The sequence below is a fragment of the Diuraphis noxia genome, unplaced genomic scaffold (genome assembly GCF_037042655.1).
Source record: "Diuraphis noxia isolate RWA-SAM2 unplaced genomic scaffold, SU_Dnox_SAM2 contig0004, whole genome shotgun sequence".
Classification (NCBI taxonomy): Eukaryota; Metazoa; Arthropoda; class Insecta; order Hemiptera; family Aphididae; genus Diuraphis; species Diuraphis noxia.
This window is the reverse complement of record NW_028301714.1, coordinates 50,233,796-50,257,389: the sequence shown is the minus strand read 5'-3', so window position 1 is coordinate 50,257,389 and position 23,594 is coordinate 50,233,796. Positions and strand designations below refer to the sequence as shown.

The 23,594-nt window shown below is 24.7% G+C and overlaps 1 protein-coding gene across 1 annotated transcript; it reads left to right on the top strand.

Moving 5' to 3' along the window:
• Positions 1 to 1,636: 1,636 nt before the first annotated feature.
• Positions 1,637 to 18,307, top strand: LOC107170378 (Myosin 95E). The gene is made up of 20 exons (XM_015520477.2): positions 1,637 to 1,786; positions 4,512 to 4,627; positions 4,721 to 4,911; positions 4,976 to 5,022; positions 5,136 to 5,199; positions 5,270 to 5,283; positions 7,272 to 7,356; positions 7,730 to 7,839; positions 9,441 to 9,588; positions 9,820 to 10,241; positions 11,583 to 11,746; positions 12,190 to 12,326; positions 13,066 to 13,255; positions 13,344 to 13,691; positions 13,762 to 13,819; positions 14,582 to 14,722; positions 17,094 to 17,336; positions 17,400 to 17,552; positions 17,656 to 17,885; positions 17,941 to 18,307. Exons 1-20 carry the CDS (start codon positions 1,676 to 1,678, stop codon positions 18,062 to 18,064), a joined length of 3,096 nt encoding a protein of 1,031 aa, XP_015375963.2. The 5' UTR covers positions 1,637 to 1,675; the 3' UTR covers positions 18,065 to 18,307.
• Positions 18,308 to 23,594: the final 5,287 nt, after the last annotated feature.

Here is a 23,594-nt window from a genome sequence, read left to right as displayed (position 1 = left end):
TTTACTTGCACTGCTATTTTATCAGTTATCACTGTACCAGCCGATAATTTTATCAATACTTGGTTTTTTTCTTCAAACATTTTGTTTCAAATTTAGGGCTTAGGCTACTTTAAGACGTTTTAGTTTCTGTATTTTTTTTTTTTTAGTTTTATATAATTGTACCCATTAACTTTATCCATCAATTTGGTAAAAATATAAATTTATTGACATAAGAGTAAGTTATCTTTTTTATAATGTGATAGTAGTTACTAGTTGGTAGCAAATATTTGATGTGTTTAAGTTATCTTTAATAGCAAACTAATATATGCATTTATTTTAGTGGAAATTTAGGTACTTTTAAATTATCACTTATGATAACTGCACTCATATTAAATATTTAAATACTTATTTTTTGAGATTGAATTAAATTCCAGGTACCTATTTAAAACTTGAGTTATCTTATTGGTACTTACTTACCTTTAATCTTTATACTATTATATAATTCTAATTAATTTAACTGATTCTTATAAATAGTTAGGTATTTGATATATTAATTTTTTTTTATGGAGCTACCTACTGTATCTATGTTAAAATAATCTATTGTTGGTAATATCTGTTTACATATAATGGATTTGGATATCGCTGTTTACAAGGTTAATCAAATGTTTCACTAAAAATATCAGTATGTAGATTATTTTTAATCAACTAATATTATTACATTTATTAAAATAAGTGTGTTTATATACATGCAGTGTTAAATTAATTACTTTATTTGAATGCTAGATAAAGTTTAGATGTTAATTGATGATAATTGTTTATTTTTGGGCTTATTAAATACATTATTATGCTAATACATGTATTATTACTAGTAAGTAGGTAGTGGTTTCCATTAAAAATCAATCATCTACTTATTTGTTTAGTGTTTGTAGATTACAGATTAAAGTTTCTCCTTTCTTCTATTTTTTTTTTTAGTTTCATAAAGTAAAAAAATAAAAAATATGAAAAGTGTTGACAGATAAATTATGATGCAAATACATTGTTATTGTTATAATTGTGAAGCCCTTTATGATTATTTTTAACAAAGAAAAGAATTACAATTGGAATGATATTGTTTTAGAACGATACATTTCATGTTTACTTTCAATAAAATAATTTAGTATTATACTGGATATGTTTATTCTAACTATAAAATGAAATTGATCAGTATTAAGTTTTCACATAAAGATATATACCTAATGAGAAAAGAGCGTTTGATATTTTCTTTATGAAATATTATTCTATTGGAAAAAGTTGTTTATTAGATTTGTTTAGAAAGTAGTACTGATCAAAATTAAAATATGATTTTTATTATAATGATATTAAAAATGTATGTTAACTCTTCATGTGATATTTTGATAGTTAAAGTTTAATAACTTGTAATTTAAAATATTTTTGTTTTATATCTTAATTTAGAACTTATTAGTCTATTATATTAATATGTTAAGATAAAAACAATAATTTTTATATTTTGAATGATACCCAATTATTATAGTTGACAGGTGCTTATAAGTTATAATAATAAGTGGATTAGATGTGAACAATCAATATGGTACCAGATAGTGCCTGCCACGGCATACTATAACATTTCATGCCTATAATGTATTTTATGATGTTATAGGTTCAGTTTGGGTTTTATAAATACAAGACTCACTTCCTAATGGATCTCAATGATGAAGATGGAATTTGGGATAGTGTATTGTTAGAACCATTGACAGAAGAAACGTTTATCTCAAATTTGAATTGTAGATATGACTCAAATACTAATTATGTAAGTAATACACCTTCCTAACTGTTTGAAATTGAAATAAATTTTCCCTTAATTAAAAAGAAATTTTTGTAGCTATATCCAGTATTTCAGAAATGTATTAATTTTATAAACCTACTTGGTATATTTATAATTGAAACAATTTAAATTTAATTCCTTTTGAAACGTTTGCAATTAATATAAAAAAGCTGACTGATAATATGGTTGTATCAATAAAATATTACATAATAATATTAAAAAATTATGTATATATATTTTTAATTTAAAGTTCAAAATATATTCAAAATCAAGATTAGTAAATGCTACATATATTAGACATGGTGATATAATATAATACGAATTAAACAAATATGATGTATTATCAATAATTCACTGTTAAAACATTTCACGATTTAAGTACTTACTTTAGCCATTGATTAAATATACATTGTATATTTAATTAATGCTATTATTATCTTTCTATATAAGTTCGTCTATTATTTATTTATTTATTTTTTTTAATTTAATTTATTCACTCCCATAAATGTTATGTTTTTGTGAATTTTAAAGGAGCACACAACACAAAAATTAAGTTTTTTTTATTTGAAAGAATGTTCAATTATAAGGATAATGTTATAAGTTTTACGTTTCTAATCACATTATTCAATAAGTTATAAGCAATTGAAAAAAGACGCATGACGTCATTGGGCCTTACTCTTCGTAATCGCCTATCTTATACGTGTAAAAGTTCCTCGCTTCTCACAATGATTTACCCACCTAAACATTTTATTTATGAAATTTAATTTACATATAAATGTGTGGTTTTGTGTGTTTAAGAGGAAGCAAGAATCAGAATTTTTATATGACGTCTAGTTTTTTAAATATTTAAAATCTTAAAAGAGAAATTTTGGAATTTTTATTTCGTATTTAAATCGCCATGGAGCGCCGTTTAACAAAAATATCACTTTTAAGATTTTAAATATTTAAAAAACTAAAAGTCATATAGAAATTCTGATTCTTTTAATGTTTGAATAATTTAAATTCATAATATATTTTAAATTACAATTTTTGAATATTTTCATCCAATTAGTTGTATACCATAATGTTTTATTTGGAATTAGTTTAAGTTAACTAAAGTCTTAAATATAAAAATCAATTTTAACATTGATATTTATGAATCTTGAATAAATAAAAAATAGTATGAACAGGAAAAATGGTGTTTACTGTTTATACTTACTAATAAATATAAGTTATCCACTAAATAACTGTTCTTATTTTTAAACATTTTTTTATTTCGAATCCAATATTGATAATGTTACAATTAATTATGAAGTCATTTAAAAACTAAATACATTTAGATTTTGAGTGAAGTGATGAATTTAATGATTTTATGATGATGCATTTTTATTTTTGTGTTTGTCACCTTTTGTGGCAATAAAACGCCTCAATTATCAATTTTATGGTTTCTGGTAGTAAATTAGATCTAGATTAGCAGCAGTTCCTAAACTTTTTTGGCTTATGGCGCCCTTTTTGAAATAAGGGGCTTACATGGTGCCCCTCCATAAAAAAAATTAAAACCAGAAAAATTTGTAATAGATATAATTAAAATATTTATTTAAATATAACTATACATAAGTTATAGATGGATGATAAAATTCTACGGCAACGGGGTGCACAGTTAGGGAACCGCTGATGTAGATGATACTTTGGTAGAATAAAGTAAAAATTGCTAGTACTTTTAGCCTGGAAAAATAAAATAGAAGAATATGCAAACAGGAATTTCTATGCAAAACTAGTATTTGAAAAAATTGATTTGTGTTTTTGATACAAATTAAAAACTCAACCTTAGATCAATGAAATTTTTTATAAAATTTTACTGAATACATTTATAAAAATTCCAAGATTTTTAAAAGTTTTGACTTTAATCGATTAAAGAATTTAATTTTAATTGTGTTCAAAATTATAATTTTTACAAAAATTGTCAAAATTATTTTGTAGTTTGAATTCAATAAAAAATTTCCTTTATAGATTTAAGATCAAAAAATTTTATACAAGATAACATTTTTATTAGTATTTTAAGTTACAATTTTTGTGACATTGCATATTTATAAATAAATTAACTATTTTATAATCAATTTTTGATATTTTATTGTAATTTTTAAATGAATATGCTTGAAATTTTCATCATATGCTTTACATAATCATTTTTTATACATGATAAAATTTTAAAAAATTGACAAAATTATGGATATCAAAAATTTTCTTCAATTTTTTTTCTATAAATTTTTGTAAAAAAATAATGTATAGTTAAAAACTTGATAATTTAATATTACTATCCACTTACCCATTTAAAAAAAAAATTATTTTGGCTTACATAATACTTTTACACTGTTTTTTTTTTTTTTTTTAATGTTTTAATTATTTATATTTACAATCTGTATTTAAATATATTTAGGTACAATTACAATGAATAAATCTGAGGGGATTTATTGGCGTAAAGTGGAAGTTATCCATTGATGACACCCCGACTTTTACAATGATAGGTTTTATTTTATTTTATTCATTGTCTTTAATTTCTGAGGTACTTCAAAATATTTAGTGTTATATTTTGTTTATGTTCTTGCAATTTTTTAATTAGAAAAATCATTGTTTAATATTTGTTTATTATATAGTAAACTGTTTTTTTATTCATGTATAATATCTGAATATATATTTTTTTATAAATAAATGTATTATGTTGAATTTTTAGACATACATGGGAAATATGCTTATTGCTGTGAATCCATATAAAGAAGTACATCAAGTTTCTACACCTCTATGCCGTATATATATGTCACCAAGATCAGGCCATTTACCACCACATCTGTAATGATCTTTATAATATATCTATTTACTGTTTATAGTATAATTGTATAAAATAGTTGTAACATAGTAATATTATTGATTTTGTTTTTTTAGTTATGCTATAGCTAGTTGGGCTTTTCGATGGTTAGTAGATGCTGCTCAAGATCAATATGTTGTCCTGCAAGGTATTTCTGGCTCAGGTAAAAGCCATTCTATTTCTATGTTGCTGCATTGTTTATGTGGGACCAATAATCATAATAATTTGCTCAATCAACGTTTGTTGAATGCTAACATCATATTAAATTGTAAGTTGGATTGTAATACTTAATTTTTCTGAATAACTTTCCATTGTATTGATTTTTATTTTAGCATTTGGAAATGCCAAAACACATATTCATAGTGATGCTTCTCGTTTTGTGAGTAATTTTTTTTTTTTTACAATTGTTTAATAATTTTACTAGTTTAAGATAATTTAATTTATTTAAATTTAAATTACTTGATTCATGATTGATCTAATTGTATGTTTCAGATAAAACATATTGATCTAGAATTAAATTTTAAAGGGGATATTGTGGGTGCTACAATTACAGGATGTAAGTATATTTTTGGTTTATAATAATAATAAAATAATTATTTTTTTCATTTTATGTATGCTGCAAATAGATTTATTGGATAAAGTGAGTTATTAATAACTAGGTATAATTTTATCCTCTATTTTTAAAAGATAAATGACAAATATACTTGTTGTGGGTGTTTTGTGCTTTATTTGTATCTTTTTAAGAATTAAGTCATTTAACAAAGTTTTGAATTGAGTAATGAAACTATGATCTATGGATACTTGAGATTATTTTATCACCTTTCTTATGGCCATGTTTTGGGTTGCACTATAAACGATCTTCTAAAATTTGTTATTCATAGATGAATCTCACAAAAGGATTCTGAGATTCATGAAGAGAATTAAATATTTTTTTTGATTATTATTAGTTGCTATTCATAGGCGTGCACACTTTTTTTGCAGAGTATGTAACTGATAAAATATGCCCTTCTCCCACATATACAAAATATAAATGACCCTAAAATTAATGTGCATAATATTTCATTTTAAACTTCTGGTTACTAATTTTTATAACAATAAAATTATGGTTTTCATATTTTTTTGAATAAAACAATTTTAATTTTTTTTTTGTCATGCTAATAATTTTCATTTGTAGAAAAATATAAATAGTAAATACTTACACTGAAAATAAAACCTATATTTCCTTATTCCTTAAATTATTGATCACTGTTCACAATGAATTTAAAATCAAGTCCATACTTCATATAGATATCATATTATTACCATTTTATAATCACTAACTAACCAGTCTAAATTATGAACTAAGACATTGTTTATGCGCCCCCAAGCATCTATTCACAGGGTATGCTGGTGCATACCCTACATACCCCGTGCACACACCTATGTTGCTATTAGAGAGTTTATCAGAAATAATAGAAATTATTATTTTTTTATAAATGGTTGAGTAGATGAGTCAAAATCATGCATAAAATCATCACATTCACAGGGCCGTATTTATGGGGTAGTTTGAAGGGGATATAGCCTTTCTGCTAAAATAAGTTAAGGGGCACCATTATTTTTATAGACAATAAAAAAGTTTTTTGAAAAATTATATTAATAATTTAAATATATTATATATTACTTATATTAAAAAAAAAAACTGAAATAAAGATCATATATAATATATTTAATAGTGTGTTATATATTAGTATATTACCTATATTCTGTTATTTTTAAATTTTATTTTTCTAAATACTAAATTAGAAACCTCAAATCCTCAAAATTAGTATTAATTACTAAGTAGTTATACAATTTATAATACACAAAGTCAGGAGCCTTAAATACGGCCCTGCATTTACATGTCTCAACTAAAGAAATTACATTTTAAAACCAAATGTATGTTTGTTATCTTTAACACTCAAAAAATACACGATCGGTTTTTTTTTCGAAAATCTCATAATTTTTTTTAGATATCACGAAAGTTTGGAGAATAGTTTGAAGTTTGAACCATATTAAAAAATATACTAATTACTGAGTATTAATCTCAATCTAGGACTTGAGGTTTTTTGTATATGTATAATTGTTTACCAAAGTACATCGACAATTCGCCAGTGAACCAAGATACACTAAAATCGAGATACCTATAGCACTGTATTTTATATTTTTTCCCAGGCAAAGTCAGGATTATACAGCTAATTCAATTTGATAGAGTTCAAAATGTTGTGATATTTTAATATATCTATAATTTATTTTGCTAATTTAATATTTAACTAATTGTGTAAACAAAGAAAAAACGTGTATTGCAAAATTACAAGAATTTCAGTTTTATACGATATGATATCCCTATTATTTTTATATTAAGTTTTTGTATATTCTTTTTCTTATAGTGTAATCTATGGGCAGATAGGCCATTTTTGGCCTATCAGAAAATTTTAAAAAGGGGCCCCACATGAAATTTTTTTTTATAATATACTCGTATGATATTAAAGGACCCATTACCGAAATACGAAAGAGGGCCAACCGGGAAATGTCTGGTTGCCCGGTAGGCCTATCCGCCCATGGTGTAATCATTTTGTAATTCTTTATTGTAATATATTAATTAATTTATAGTCGAGGGTAACGTCACAAAGTGCATTGAATAGGAATTTCCATATATTTTATCAACTAATTTATGGTGCTGATATTCATTTATTGAGTAAGTTTAAATTGAAATTATTAATATTAGAATTTTACTAAAACTAAAAAATATTTATTTAATTTTGTTATTTAATATTTATTAATAATTATTTAACTAAGTTACAAATTTATTATTTACTTATTCATTTAAATATTAATATTAATTAACTTATTTATTGTTTTTTTTTATGTATACTAATTGTATTATATTTTAAAATATAATAAAACGGTTGTTTTAAAATATGTTATTAAATATTAATATACAAATAATCTGTATCATATATATACAATTATATATATATATATATATATATATATATATATAAATCTATTACATACATTTTGTTTAATTATTACCAATATAACTTTTAACTAATTTTTATTAATTTTAGAATCCTTAAAACTCACCAGAAATTCAGAAAATTATGTTTACTTAAAATGCAGTAATCGTTTTAGACAAATTGATGTTGTTAATTTTCAATCAGAATATCAATCAATAAAGGTGATTATATTCAATAATAAAATTTAATATTTGATAAGAGTATTTTATTGTTGTTATTGTTGTTGATCTTATTTATCACATAGGTATGTAACAGAATGACTTGATAAATGAAGTATTTTTTGTTGTAATCAGTATTTAAAAATTTTTTTTGTAAATTATTTTTAAACTCTTGTGTCAAAAGTACGGTTTAAAATGTTATATGTTTATCTAAAAAAATTTATATTTTAAATAAACTATCCAATTTTTATAAAAGAATTTGATTGTAAAAATGTTTATTTAAGACAAGTAGTTTATTTTTTAGATTTTTTAAGACATCTATCATTTTTAGAGTAAATTAATTTGAAATGTAATAAAATATTATTTTGAAAATTTCCTGTCATAAGTACTTTTCATATGCTATTGATCATCTTAATAATTTTCATATGTTATTTATTATTCAAATAATTTTTATACAGTAATCCCTCGTCATCCGCGGTTGGGTCGGCGATAACATTTTATTAATATATAAAATGAAATTGTATCTTTATTATGCCCATACTTATAACAGATAAGCTACATAAAGTACATACCTTAATATGTACGGTTAATTTGTTATATCTTAAAATTGTTCAGTTAACAAACATGAATTACTAATTTTTTTCATCCTTCCTAATATATTATGTATGTATAAATAATTAATAAATTATATTAAAAAAATAAATAATCAAATAATTGTGAAAAATATTAACCTTTTTGTGATTTTTAAAATTAAATACAAAATATGTATAAAATAATAAAAATTAAAAATTGTATGTAAATAAAACCTAACTTCCCGTTTTACATTGCTTTATGGTCTCGTTATCCGCGGTTTCGATATCTGCGCAACTTTGCTGGAACCTAACCTCCACGGATAACGAGGGATTACTGTAGTTGTTGTTATATGTTTAACTAGTGTGAATTATTTCATATTTCGTTTTATTCAAAAGAAAAAATATTATTCAAGTATACTGGATTTTGTAGTGGTGGGCATATTTGAGTTTCAAAAATCCAAATTATTTGTCAAATCCGAATTTCAAGGATTATCTGGAGTATCTAAATTATTCAAACCGATTTGACTGTTCGATAACTCATTTTTATATACTAATAATATTTTAATTCTATAACATAATTTTCAGATTTAAGTAAACTAAACTTTAAACACATTTTAAGTACCAGTGATATCATAAAACTTAAGTATTAACTTATTGTTAAATTTTCATTATAATAAAATAAAATAATTTATTTTACCATACATTAAAAATAAGTTTAAGTCTTAATAGTCATATAAAAAGCAAATCCATAAATCCAATGAGAATTTGATTCAAATCCGGTTTTGGATTTCCAGATATTTGGATTTCATGCCCACCCTAATATTTTGTATATTATGAATTCATTTTTTTTTAAATTTATATTTCTTTTTAGTTCTGATCTAATATTATGAGTATAATATTAATTATATTTTTTAAATAAATTATTATGTATTAAGTTTAAAAAATAACCTGCCTTATAATAAATGTTTATATAATATTATATATATATATATTATACTTGTATTTTTAATAATAACTTTGATTATTTTTCAGTATGGATTTGAGATTTTGGGACTTAGTGAATCTGAAATAACCAGTATTTTTAAGATTATTAGCAGTATATTAAAATTGGGCAATTTGAATTTGGTACCAACTAATAACATTGATGGAACTGAAGGGTGTATTATTACAAATGATTATGGTATATAAAAATTATTAAATTATTTTCAATTTGAATAGTTAATATTTACAATAATTAGTGTTCATGAATTAGTATAATAGTATATTAAAATATATTAAACATGGCTCAATAATTGAAGAGAACACTTTCACAGATTTAAATGATCATAAGTCATTAAAATAATAAGAAAATACTAGAAATAAGTTTTATTAAGTATTTATTATTAAAATCTATTGAATTTGTTTTTTTCAGAGTTATATGAGCTTGGTGAATTATTAGGTACTGACGGTGAGGCTTTAAAAAAAGTTCTTACATCATCAGTATTATCATCCGGAATTTCTGCAAAAGAAGCTCGTTATATCAAGGACTTGCTTGCTCAGTCATTGTACACTAGGTTATTTTCATGGTTGATAACAAGACTCAATCAAAGTGTTAAAGCTGAAGCAAAATATAAGCGTAGAAATTTAGGCTTTTTAGATGCTTTTGGCTTTGATTATTCTGACAGTCAGATGGATTGGGATAATTTTGTATTGAATTCCTGTAATGATAAAATCCATAATTTAGTGATAACAGCAACATTAAAAGACGAGCAACATGAATATGCGATAGAAAGAGTACAATGGTGTCTAATTCCATTTTATGATAATACATCAGTTTGTGAACTGATATTCAAGGTATGTTTAAGGTTTAATTAATAGATAAAATATTCACTGGATAAAACTTCATAATATTTGTGAATATATAGTAACATTCAATTATTCATGGTCCTCTGCAGTACCATGGGAAAAACTAAAAATAATGTTTAAAACAACATATATTTTTATAAAAATACATTTATATATATATGAATGTTTAAATAAAAATAGTAAATACAATGTAGCTATCTAATTTTTATTTAAATACTATTAATATTATTCAGAGTGATGCATCATTCATACTCATCCCCATTTTTCCCTTCAATAATGATTTTTTTTTAAATTTTTAAATAAACTCGGACAGTTTTTTTCAAATTCTTGAATTCTTTTGTACTAGTTAAGAAGTGTTCTATGATGATTTAAACTCCTACTTTTCAAATGAGAAGCCCTCTTTTTACTGTAAATTTGTTTTATGAAAAATTTGAATGAGTAGTTTATTAGTTATGACAATGTTTGTATTAAGGATCATAGTCCTTAAAAACGGTTTTACAAAAATATAAAATTGATGTAATATTGGAACTAGTATTTATTATACTTGGACCATCTTTTTAAATAATTTATGTTGATAAATTAATATTGATGAATACAATTTTCAAATCATTATAGCAGTTTCCATGTGTTATAAAGTTATAAACCATGTTACTATGAACTATTTATCCTTAAAACATAAAGTTAAAAAACTCTAAAACTCTACAAGTATGAATTTTGATTATAATTATCCACTGAATAATTTACAATTAAAAAGGGCCTCCATTTGAAAAACAGAAATTTGTGTCCCTACTAGACACTGCTTAAGTAGTATGAAAAACCTTAGGATTTATTAAAATATGGTCTTTAAGTATGTTTAAAATTCTCAAAAATATGATTTTAAATAATTATATTATAGAGAAAAATAGAGTTAAAATGGTTGTTGAATCACTCTGTATAATATAATTGTTTAATACAGTGGTTCTCAACCTGTGGTACACGGAAAGCTCATAGGTGGTACGCGAAGAAATTCTACTTTCATAAAAAATTAATTTATTAAGAAAATTCTATGCTTATAACATAAATATATACATTATTAATAAGAAAAAAAATGGTCAGGTGGTACGTAAAAATTTTCAAATTGTGTAGGTGGTACATGACTATAAAAAGGTTGAGAACCGCTGGTTTAATAGTACAAAAATAGCATTTTTGTTTTGATTTGTATTTTGCATGTTAACTTTAAAATTCCCTTATCTGTGGTTGCCAGGCTATCCCATTCTGCCGATAATTGAAAGTTAACTGAATAAATTTTACTTAAAATTTAACTATGATTATTTTAATGTAAATTTATAGACATATGGAGGATTATTAAGTATAATGGATGATTTAATATTAGATAGTAATAGTATAACAATTTTTAAACGAATTTGTGCATTACAAAGACAGTACAGCTCATCATCTTCTGAAGACCAAATAAGTTCTGCAGTTGAGCAAATATCATTGAATGACAGTTTTATGTAAGAATCAAAATTTTCATTAAAATTAGATAATTTTTACCTTCAATAAATGTACCACAGTATTTACAAAATATTTAATTTGTGAAATAAAATAATATTTATAAAATTGAAATTTGATATAAATTTTAAATTTGTATATCATCACTAATTACCATGTTTTAAATTTTAAATTTTGTCTAATTATTTTATTAAAACTAAATAGACACTTATTAAAATTAATTAATTAATTCGTATTTAAAGTATTTAAACAGTTGTTTATGGTTAATTAATTTTATTTATTATTTGTCATTTTAAATTTGTGTATAATTTTAATTTAAGGTTAAAATAAATTTCGAAATTAAATTTAAATTTTTTGAAATTATTGCTCTGATAATATTTTTTTTGATTTGTATTCTTTAGATTACATTTTGGTTATTTTTGATTTTAATTTTTAATTTTTTCAGGTTAAATCATTTTATGGGCCCAGTTAAGTATAATATTAATACTTTTGTTGAAAAAAATAAAAACAGTTTGAGTCCTTTGTTATGTTCTACTATGTATAACAGTACTCATCCATTATTGAAGTCTTTGTTTCCTGAAGGTAATATATTAAATTGTAATGCCCGTGTTTATCATTAAGTCAGAAAATCATTTATGAATTAACAAGATGTAGTATAATAGCTGTTATCTGTGTATTATACTACCTACCTATTATACCTACAAACTATAGTAATGCAACTCTTGTATTTCTTGTTTTGTAGAAAAACTATTTAAATTAGGTAAACATAGCATAAGCATAATGTGCTATAGGTATGTTATTTTATACTTCACTCTATTTAAGAGGTACCTCGGAGCCTGAATTGAATGCAGGTGCATGGTGCTTCAAACAGGACTGAATAAAAGTGATAGACAGGTGTTTCTTGTAAAAACTGGTCGCTACTGAGGTTCCTTCTTAACTTGAATGAAGTATACTAGTAATCATGTAGGTTTTTTTTTATTAAAGCATAAAGCTTATATATTTAGTTCATTAGATACTACTTATTACATAGTATTTGTATGGTCACTAGTTTATGTGCTGTGTACATAATTTTTATTTTTATTAAAAAAATATGGCCATGAACTTTATATTGTGTGAATATTTTAAACTTCTTTTAAAATGAAATATAATATTTGTATGTTAACAAAAATATATTGTTATCGTTATATTTACTGCATTGCAATTTTCGTAATTGGTCAATATCGATGTTTGAACATACATTAATTAAAATATAATCTAATATCAATAATCAATATTTAATAAATCAAACACATTTTTAAAGTTTATTTAATATTTTTTTCAGGAAATCCAGAAAGAATGTCATCATTTACTGTTTCTAATCCAGCCAGTCAATTACGTGTTTGGGCAGAAGCATTTTCTGCAACATTATCTGGTCGCCGTTGCCATTATGTAACATGTATATCACCTAATCGTCATTGTCAAGTAAACTCTTTTGACTCTTCTTTTGTACAGCAACAAGTTAGATGGTTTAGGTATTCAATAATTAAATAATTAATTATTAATTGAACTTAATTTAAATTCATTGATTTAAACTATAATATGTATTATTTTTAATTTTAGTCTTGTAGAAATTGTTCGGTTGCGTAGATCAGGTTTCTGCTATCGACTTACATTTGAAGAATTCCTTGCACGATATAAAATGCTTAGTCCAGCAACTTGGCCTAGACCTCGATATGGAAACACAGCCCGTTCTATACGGGCGTTAGTTGTATGTTTACCAATACCCAGTGGAGAGTTTGTGTATGGTGTATCCAAAGTTTTTGTACGATCTCCAAGGTCCGTATGGGAATTAGAACAGTTAAGAGCAGAACGTCTTAACCAACTTGCATGTTTGGTTCAAGAAGCTTGGCATAGACATAAAAGACAACATTTTGCTCAAAAGGCAATTAATAAACGTCAACATTTTAGGTATTATTTTATTATTTTAATGAAAAATATTACTTATTTATACATTTTTAATTGTACCGTTTTGGTATAGGATTACTGATACACTGTCAGCTGCCAAATGCATTACTAGAACGGTTTTAACTTGGCAGGTAAGAAATAATATTTTATACATTAAACAAACAAAAGTTTTATGTTGAATTTATTGCATTATACAATTTTATTAAAAGTGTATGGTATTTATTCTATATTAATAAAAAACTATAGCTGTAATTTTTATTTGGTATGTAATATTGTAATTTTATGTTGTATTTTATATTCCATACCTACCTATATATATATTAATTATTTGCTTAGCAGTTTATACTTAGACATTATTGTAATATTTTATTAAAACATACCATTTTATAAATGAAATCAGTTTATTTTTATTGAATCACTTTAGAGGATGTTATACTCGCATGTGATGTCTCCGTCATACATGTGTGTAACATAGCAATTTTTACGCTCAGTAGAACATGTGTAGCTCTGTTAGTTTAAAATTTAGAATGAATTGAACTCTAATAAAATTTAAAGGTAAGATTATTATCTCATAGGCTTTTTATCATATTTTAATCTTGAAGTGAGTTATGAGTATTTTAAAATTGTAAATAGTTTTTACATTTTAAGTTTTAACAGAAATAATCAGAGATTTTAAATACAATTGTACCTATACAATGTTTAATATTATGCCAATTATTTTTTCTTGTTTTAAATATAAGTGTAATTGTATAATTTCTGAAACCATAATCTCTGATTTGTTTATTACATAAATGTTACAAGCTATTAAATGTTTTATATATAAGTAGTGCTATTTGATGTTAGAATTATATATTTTAGTATACTGTATTCATTACTGGTTAAATATATTTCAGAAACGTCAATATTTGATGAAATTATCAAGAAGCTTAAGTGAAGCTACTGAGTCGCCTATTTGTAGAGCTTGGGTACCATTATCTAATGCTCGTTTTGCGCACACACATTATTTATTAGAGACACTACACCACAAATGGAGAGTAAGTTCTAGATTTTCATGTTTAAAAACATGATATGTTGTTTAAAAGTACTTTTCACAGATATAATTATTAATAATTTAATACCAAAATAATTAGAAAATGTATAGATCATGCTCAAGTGTAAATTTATGGTATATAATTATATAAGTGAGACTGAGGCAACAGATGTGGGCATCGCAGATCCATACACCTTTATAATACCTAGTAACAAACAATTAATGCAACTATAAATTGTGATAAGTAATAAATAAAGTAGGTGGAGTAAATATTATTGTTATGTAGTGATTAATTTATCATAATTAGGGGGAGACATAAGAATGAGGAAATTAACAGGATAACACTAAACACAAGAGAGTATTTTGGAAACAATTTGAGATTGTAGCAAATGATAGATTCTTTTACCATTTATTAAATTGTTAAATATTAATAAAAGTTAAGTGTCTAGATTTATACATTCAACTAAATAATCCAAAAGTACATGTACCAAAATTAAAATGTAATCTTCAGGAGGGCAATTATTTTTAAATAAATAACGAGCAAACTTAAGGAATTTTTGTTGAACCCTTATTAGTTGATAATAAAATAGAAATTATTGTTATACTCATGAAGATTAGAATAGGGAGACAAAAATAGTATGGCCGCCCCCATGAAAAAACGTAATGAAATGAGTTGCATGATTAAACACCCATAGGTGAGGCATATGCCAAGAGGTTGCTACTTTAACCCATATAGGGATTATTCATGTTTTTTGTATTTTTTGTAAAATATATGCATTATTTCGAACTAAGACCTGTTATAAATTTTATAGTTTGTAAAATTACCCATTCATACATGTGCATATGTGTATATTTCAATAAAATTTTTTTATTATTTTATAAAACATTCTATTATTACTATCAATATTGTTCACTAATAGATTAACATCTTGTAGTTTTTACCCTGTGCACTGTTGTTCATTATTCAAATACTCAATACTATTTATAATATTTGCTAGTAGGATAACCTGTCTTACACCCAAGTACGTAACAAGATTTCATTTAAAAAAATATATATATTTTAATATTTCTAACACAAAATACTGAAATATTAGTATATAACATGTATAATAGGTACTAAATTAAGTAATATTTTGAATATTTAATTATCATAAGTTCAACTTAGATATTCTGCTAAATATAGCAATGGCCATGATTGCATTCATTGTATTTGCATGGGTACTAATTATTGATGAGGAAAAAATGAAATATATACATATGCTCATGTATAAATACGCTATTTTACGAGCTATACAATTTATAATAGGTCATGGTTCAAAATATTGTATAATACTATTTTATAAAAAACGTGAATAATTCCTATATTACGCAGATTAAAATAGCAACCTTAGCACACGCAGCTCCACCGGCTGTTTAATCGTGCAACTCATTTTAGGACATTATCAGAAGTGGAGTTTGATCTTCTTATTATAGTCTTCATGGATCCATCTATTTATTTAAGTCTATGGTTAATAGTTATACTAGGATCCCAAAGAAGGAAATCAGTGGTTCTCTAACTTTTCTGCATTGTGAACTCATTTACAATATGAAGTATAGAACCCTGAAGGCCTGAAGGCCTCAAAAAAATAAAAAACATTTTTGGTTTTGATTATTATTTAGTATTTTAATAATTTAAATCTACTCTGCAGACCATAAGTAAGAACCCTTGTTATAAAAAAAAAATGTACCTATATGGACCTTAGAAATGATCAGTAGCCTTTTAAAATGTTATCAATTGAAAGTCACTTATAACTTGCATAATAAATCTTAATTTTTAAGTGCTTTTCCGCATGTAATTTTAATGTGCAAATTAAAACTAAACCACAAATTTAACTATTTGCACATAAAATAGAAGTATAATAAAGACATCAATGGGTTTCTGATACAACTAAACGTTTTGGAATTATACTTAGAAATATTAAAAATAAACTGACACAAGTCTATTTTAGTCGTTTTGAAGGAGGTAACAACTGTTAACCAAGTTAATAGAAAGGACTACTTTCATAGTTTCATATCATCAACAAATGCTAATAACTAATAAGCTCATAAGCGTAAATTACGTAAACTTGGTTTGTACCATTAATAAATAAAAAAAAAATGATTGAAGATAGATGGCTACTTGTGAGACACTAGTGGAAGAGATACAACCCTTGATATAAAAACATCATTTTATGAAAATGTTTTCTATGAACTACTAAAAATAATAATTATACTTAAAATCTTGATTTTATGTAGCTAAATTACAAGGTATTAGAAGTTTGAATGTATTAATTCATAATAATGATTAAGTAAAATATACAAATAAAAAATGTTATGAATAAAATATTTTATTTCAGTGTCATAAATATCGGGATAAATTAGATCAAACATCAATAAATCGGATGCGTGAGAAAGTCACTGCCAGCTTCATATTTAAAAATCGCAAAGCAAGCTATAGTCAAAGTGTTGCACACCCATTTATTGGTGATTATGTCCGTTTAAGGCAACATATTCAATGGAAAAAGACTGCTTTGCAGTGTGATGATCATCATGTAGTGTTTGCTGATATAGTAAACAAAATTACACGGAGTAGTGGAAAAGTAATTATTTTGTGATTGTTATATAGAATTTTATTCTGGAATAATAACTTGTTATTTTTTTAGTTTGTACCAACTCTTCTTGTGATTTCAACTAAGTCTATGTTAATATTAGATCATAGAACCTTACAAGTGAAATACAGAGTACCAGCTGAAGATATTTATAGATTATCATTATCACCATTTTTAGATAATGTTGCAGTATTTCACATAAAATCAGTAAGTCTTCAAAATAAATAAATAGATTTTTAAATTCATTAAAATAACCCATGTCTTAAATAGTTGATTCTATGCAGTTTTTAATATAAACACATTTTATTAGGCGTATGTAAGATGTGCCGAAGAAGAAGATGATTTGGGTGGAGAGTGGTCACCATCACCAAGTGGATGTTTATTTCACCAAGGACCTGTAGTTGGTCCTTCAGATAGTACATATAAAAAAAAGGGAGATATTGTTCTTCAAACTAGTCACGTTATAGAAATAGTCACCAAACTATTTTTAGTTATCAAAAATGTGTCTGGTAGTCCGCCAGATGTAAACATATCTACTAGGTAATATTTTAGTCAACCTTAAAACTCAGACCATTAATTAATGATTCTTTTGCAGGTTTGATGCAAGTTTTGGTGACCAAACTGTAACTATTGCATTCAAATATTTAGGATTACCAGACATAGCACCAGGCCAAATCAAAATTGTTCGTAAAACCAATAAGATGGAGATATTTGTATAAGTAGACAGTCAGTAATGTTTCATCTATGTGCCTTAAAATATTAATATTTGAGGCTGTCACTGCCATTTTGTAGTTAATATTTTGTTGTAGTATCAGTAAGTCATGTTGGAAATGTTGGTTTAAAGCCGTTAAGTATATAACATTAATCACATTTTTATTTATTATAAACTATAAAGTATTGCACTATGTTGAAAATGTTTTATTATTTGTTAATTTATTACGAAATAAATCATCTTTATTTCATTTCATATGTATTTTTATGCTTTAAAATCAGAATATTAATATTACATAGTGAGGGTTGGGCAGTATCAAAGATACAATTGTATCTTGTATCATGATACATAATTTTAAAGTATCAAGTATCATGTATCATGATACATTTTATACCAAAATCTTGTATCTTTTGGAAAAAAAAGATACATAAGATACTTTTATTGTAAAAATGTGTACTTAATAATATCAAGACATTTTGATTTTTGAAATTAGATAATTTTGTAGTGGATTGCATTTTCACGAAAAATTTTCCAGGTGCAATCATGTTGAAATTAATGATAACGAAAAAATGTACCACTCAATTTCATAACTTGTAAAGCAGTAAGATAATTTAAAAAACATAAAATAAAATTAAGGTGCCCGTATATGTCCGTAGCCTATACACGGTATAAGTATCTATAGTTATACAGATAAACACTTAACTGAAATGCATAATTAAAGATATACCTACGTATGAGAAGTTTTAAGTTTAATAGCTAATAAAATTTGATTGGAAATATAGAAGTATCATGTATCTAAGTATCTTTGATACATGTATCTTTTATCTGTATCTTTTCTACATTTGCAATGTATCTTGATACACTAAATGCATGTATCATGTATCATGATACTTTTTTTGAGTATCTTACCCAATCCTGTACATAGTTTTATATATATATATATATATATATATTGACAGGTTAGATCCTCCTATGAACTTTTTTCAATGTTTAAGATTTGTTAACCATAATTCATATTTTTAATAATCAAAAAGTGCATATTAAAAATCATCCATATCTGACTAAGAGGACCAAAATATTAACTGGCAATGATCATCTATACCAATGTCAACGCATCAATTTAAATATAAATTTTGCTTGCAATAACTCTTGTGGATACAATTAAATTGAAGAACAAACATGGCACATAGATCCGTGCCGATGGGTGTGTATAAAAATCCATCTTTTTTTGAATTTTTATTTTTATAACAAATATTGTGGTCATGATGTAAAACATTTTTCATTAATTTCAAAATTTTTTGACTTTTAATTGACCAAGACTTGAAGTCAAACATTTTTTAAAAATTATTTTAATTTTTTAATGGTAATTAAACTAGTACTAACTATTTTTAAGAAGCGAGTATTCATGAATTTCAAATAATTTAAACCCATCTTATAAACGTACTGCTATAAAATTCTATTAAACACCTAACAAAGTGTAGAATGCTACGGCTATCTTGTTGTGCTCTACCGTTTTTACCACTCTATAATAAATTATATTTCGATTTTAGACAATATTGAATATAATATTCTCATAATAAGTGGACGATGTAAAATGCTACTAGATATTTTTCAGGAAGTAATAGTAATGGTTCCCATTTAAAAAAAAGTATTTTATTAAGCTGACCCGAATTAGTTGTCGTTTAAAATGGTATTTTATTAGGTTTAGTCGAATTGGTTCCCGTTTGTGTTCCGGTCAAATAGTTAAAATTTTAATTTTTAAAAATAGGTGCAAAATGGAAATTAGATAGTATAAAAATACAAAATATATGTATGTACTTTCACTATATTTATAGTGTATACAATGAAATGGCAATAGTTTGTTATATTGAAGGGTTGATAAATTATCGAACTTGGAACAATTCAAGAAGACAGTTGTCTTAACCAATTTTATCTATTATTTTCTATTTTTATCAAGGTAAAAAATAACTTTATTCCTGTCGTATTCTGCGATTCAGTCTACTCCCGAATAAGACTACTAACACTTACATTCTTGCATTAAATAAGGTTGCAAAATATCTATTATTTTGCAAGGTTTTCGTTAATTTTGAAACATCTATTCATGGCTCCATAATTAATAGCTACAAGTTACAAGAGTTTTAGGTTGCAGAGGTAATTTGTGTCAGTTATGGTAGAGAAAAATTAAAAAGTTAGTCTCTAATGAATTTAAAGCTAATGTTTCAGATATCGGACAACTTTTGAAACTATTTTTTGGACTGCTTGTATTATTATTCAAAGACACCGATAACTATTTTTATACCGATTTGATGGCCGTAAAACCTTGCTGCTAAAATTGGATCAATCGAAATTTGGGATAGATTTTATAAAAAATATTGATAGGACAACATGAATCTTTCCATTCAAAGCTAAATAAAAAATTTACAGGTGCCTATCCTAATTCCTAATATGTTTTATTCTATAGAGACTTCAGATTTCAGGCATTAAATTTTATTAAATTTTGAAGGATTAATGTAAGGAAACTTACAAGAAGGAAAGCAAACAGGAAAGAAATTACAAATACTTGGAAATTGTATGACTGAGTATATTAATGAGAAGGTTACGTGAATTGGGTACTGAATTGAATATTGGAGGTATCTACATCGTACAACTTAATAAAACTGAAATAAGACTTGTTTTAAATCTGCTACCTCTACGCAATGATATACAAAAGTTTAAAATCTATTGACATAAAAATAACTTTATTATGATTTAAACTTATTAGTTTTTATAAAATATGTCGTGTATAAATCTATGAATTGAAACAAGTCGTTAATGTAAAATGCTTACACAAGTACATTTGGTGCAAATAGGTAAAAAAAAAAACAGGTTTGAAAAAATTGTATGTATATAAATTTAATTTCATGTCCGTATTTCAGGAATTAAACCATCTGTATCTGGCGGGAGCATACTACTTGCGTCCGAAAATATTATCAGTAGGTTAGTTGCGTCCCGCAAAAAAAGATTCAAAAAGGGTCATATTCTATTAGCGTCGGTAGTCAGAAAAAAAGCCAGGGAAAAAAAATCCACGGAAAAAAGCCAAAAAAAAAATCCAAGGAAAAAAAGCCACAAAAAAAAAATCCATGGAAAAAATAAGCCACGGAAAAAAATGTCAAATTTCAATAATTAAATATACCTATAACAATTAAAATTAAAGTATTAAATTAGGTATTATTTAAAAATTGTTTACACATTATTGATCAAATATATAAAAAATCATTATAATTACATATACAAAAAAATAATATTTAAAGTATTATTCAAAATTGTTAAACATTGGTCATATTGTATACATATATATATATAAAATTATTAATACACAGGTTATATATGTTAATTAATTTAAAATTGTTAATATTATAATATACGTTGAATAAAAATAATATAATATTTTGTGGATATTGTCTTGAAATCAATTAATTTATGTCTTACACCCTAAATATGTATAAGTATCATGTATTTACTTTGTACTAGGTGATTCTTTTTTAAATGTACATGTTGCAGTATGAAATACATGCTATCTGGAAATAAATAAATTTATATATTTTTAATTTAAACTTTTTGTTTAATAAAATCAATACATTCATTGCTATTTAGAATCTAAAATATATTTATTACTATGAATAATAAATAATAACATATAACCTGTGTATTAATAATTATATATATATATATATAAATACAATATGACCAATAACGTGTAAAAAATTTTTTAAATAATACCTAATTTAATACTTTAATTTTAATTGTTATATATTAAATTATTGTAATTTGGCTTTTTTCCCTACATTCATTTGCGTCCCGTAATACCTTTTTATAATCTAATTGCGTCCCGAAAATATAGATATCAATAAGTTAATAAAAAACACATTTTAATTTAATTTTTAATGTTTTATTAATTTTAATTTTACAATTCTTATTTTTTAAATTTTGTCATAATAATAAAATTGATATTTTTTACATTTTGGCATACAAAAAAAAATGCATGTATTCAATTCAAATAGTGAGATTTATTATATAGTATAGTTTATGAACAATGAACTATCGATTTTAGTGACACGATACTATCGACTTAAGTGATTTTAGTAGTAATTATATAGCTGACTTGCGTCACCAAAACGGGACGCAAGTTATCGGTCAAATTTACAACATGTAAAATATACCTTTTTTGTAATGCAAAATCCTACAATCAGTGCCTAATGTCGTTTAAAATAAGTATATCCATTCTCAAAAATGTGTATCTCTTTGAGACGTAGTCATTAGAGAATTACTGACTGATGGATTTCAGGTAAAAAAAAAAAGAAAGAATTTATCAAGTTACTTTTGTTTTATAACAAAATTGTTATTTCATTGGAAATGATACAGGATATCGACTGCCGTAAGCACATAAGTAGAACTAAAAGATTCAGAGGTTGCAACTAATGGCGTAAAAACCGGATGGGCAAACGCCACTGGCCCAAGCCCACTAAAAATACTGTTTTTTTAATGTTAGATTACAAATTTCGCAATAAAATAATAAATAGGAAAATAATGTTATTGTGTTATTTGAAATAAATTTCAACTTTAAATACTTAATGCAGAGATAATAATGTTTTATTCAAATTTCGGTTAAATAAGGTGTTTAAAAAAAAAAACAAATGAGTTTCAAGCCTTAGATTTTTTGAGTTTTTACTGTATTTAGGGGTATTCTGAACCCCATGTTCAGTTTGTTTAAATGCATAGCTCTGTAACTATTACGTCCACAGCCTCACAGGATAATATTTCAATAGAGGTAATCATTACTCATTGCTGTTTAAATGGATGAATAACATCAAAAATATATGGGATTCAAAAAGGTTATAATGGTATATATCAATTGCGCCGAACGATATTGAGGTACCTAGCGTTGGCGTGAACATCAATCGCGCCGAACGATATGACTTTAATAATAATAATAAAATGTGAGGAATAAATAATAATAGGTACGTGTTCGCGTATAATATATTATTTGCACCAGTATCGAACCGATGCATATTAAGCGTTTGGCGTTGGCTATCTAAAAGCGATAACAATAAGAAACTAATCAAAAATCAAATTTTAAAATTTGTGCATTAGTTATACCTTATTATTGCTTATAATAATAATAATACGTATATATTTTATTGTGAATAATTTCGATTTGTTCAGGTCTACATTGATAACATCACGTTTTTGTTTTTACTATACTTTTTTCATGGCATAATTATTGATGTGTAGCATATAGATTACTTATTAAATTTGCAATAAATATGTATAGTTTTTAAATTTGTGATACATCCTCTGGCGTAAAAATGTATAGTATAACATATTAAATTTATTATATACTCTAAAAAAATAGGCGAATTGGCAAACTTCAGTTCAACCATCTCATTAGTTGCATAGCGCAAAAGATACATCAGCGAAAACGTAATAAAAATTTACCTAAGTTCGAATATTTCCACTGTCCAGACAATTCATTTTTTCAAAAACAACGTCTCTTCGAT

Coding starts and splice junctions, on each gene's coding strand:
- LOC107170378 (XM_015520477.2), top strand. CDS start 1,676: ATGGATCTCAATGATGAAGATGGAATTTGGGATAGTGTATTGTTAGAA. Junction 4,628..4,720: donor GGCCATTTACCACCACATCT/GTAATGATCTTT, acceptor TTGTTTTTTTAG/TTATGCTATAGCTAGTTGGG. Junction 7,357..7,729: donor TGCTGATATTCATTTATTGA/GTAAGTTTAAAT, acceptor TATTAATTTTAG/AATCCTTAAAACTCACCAGA.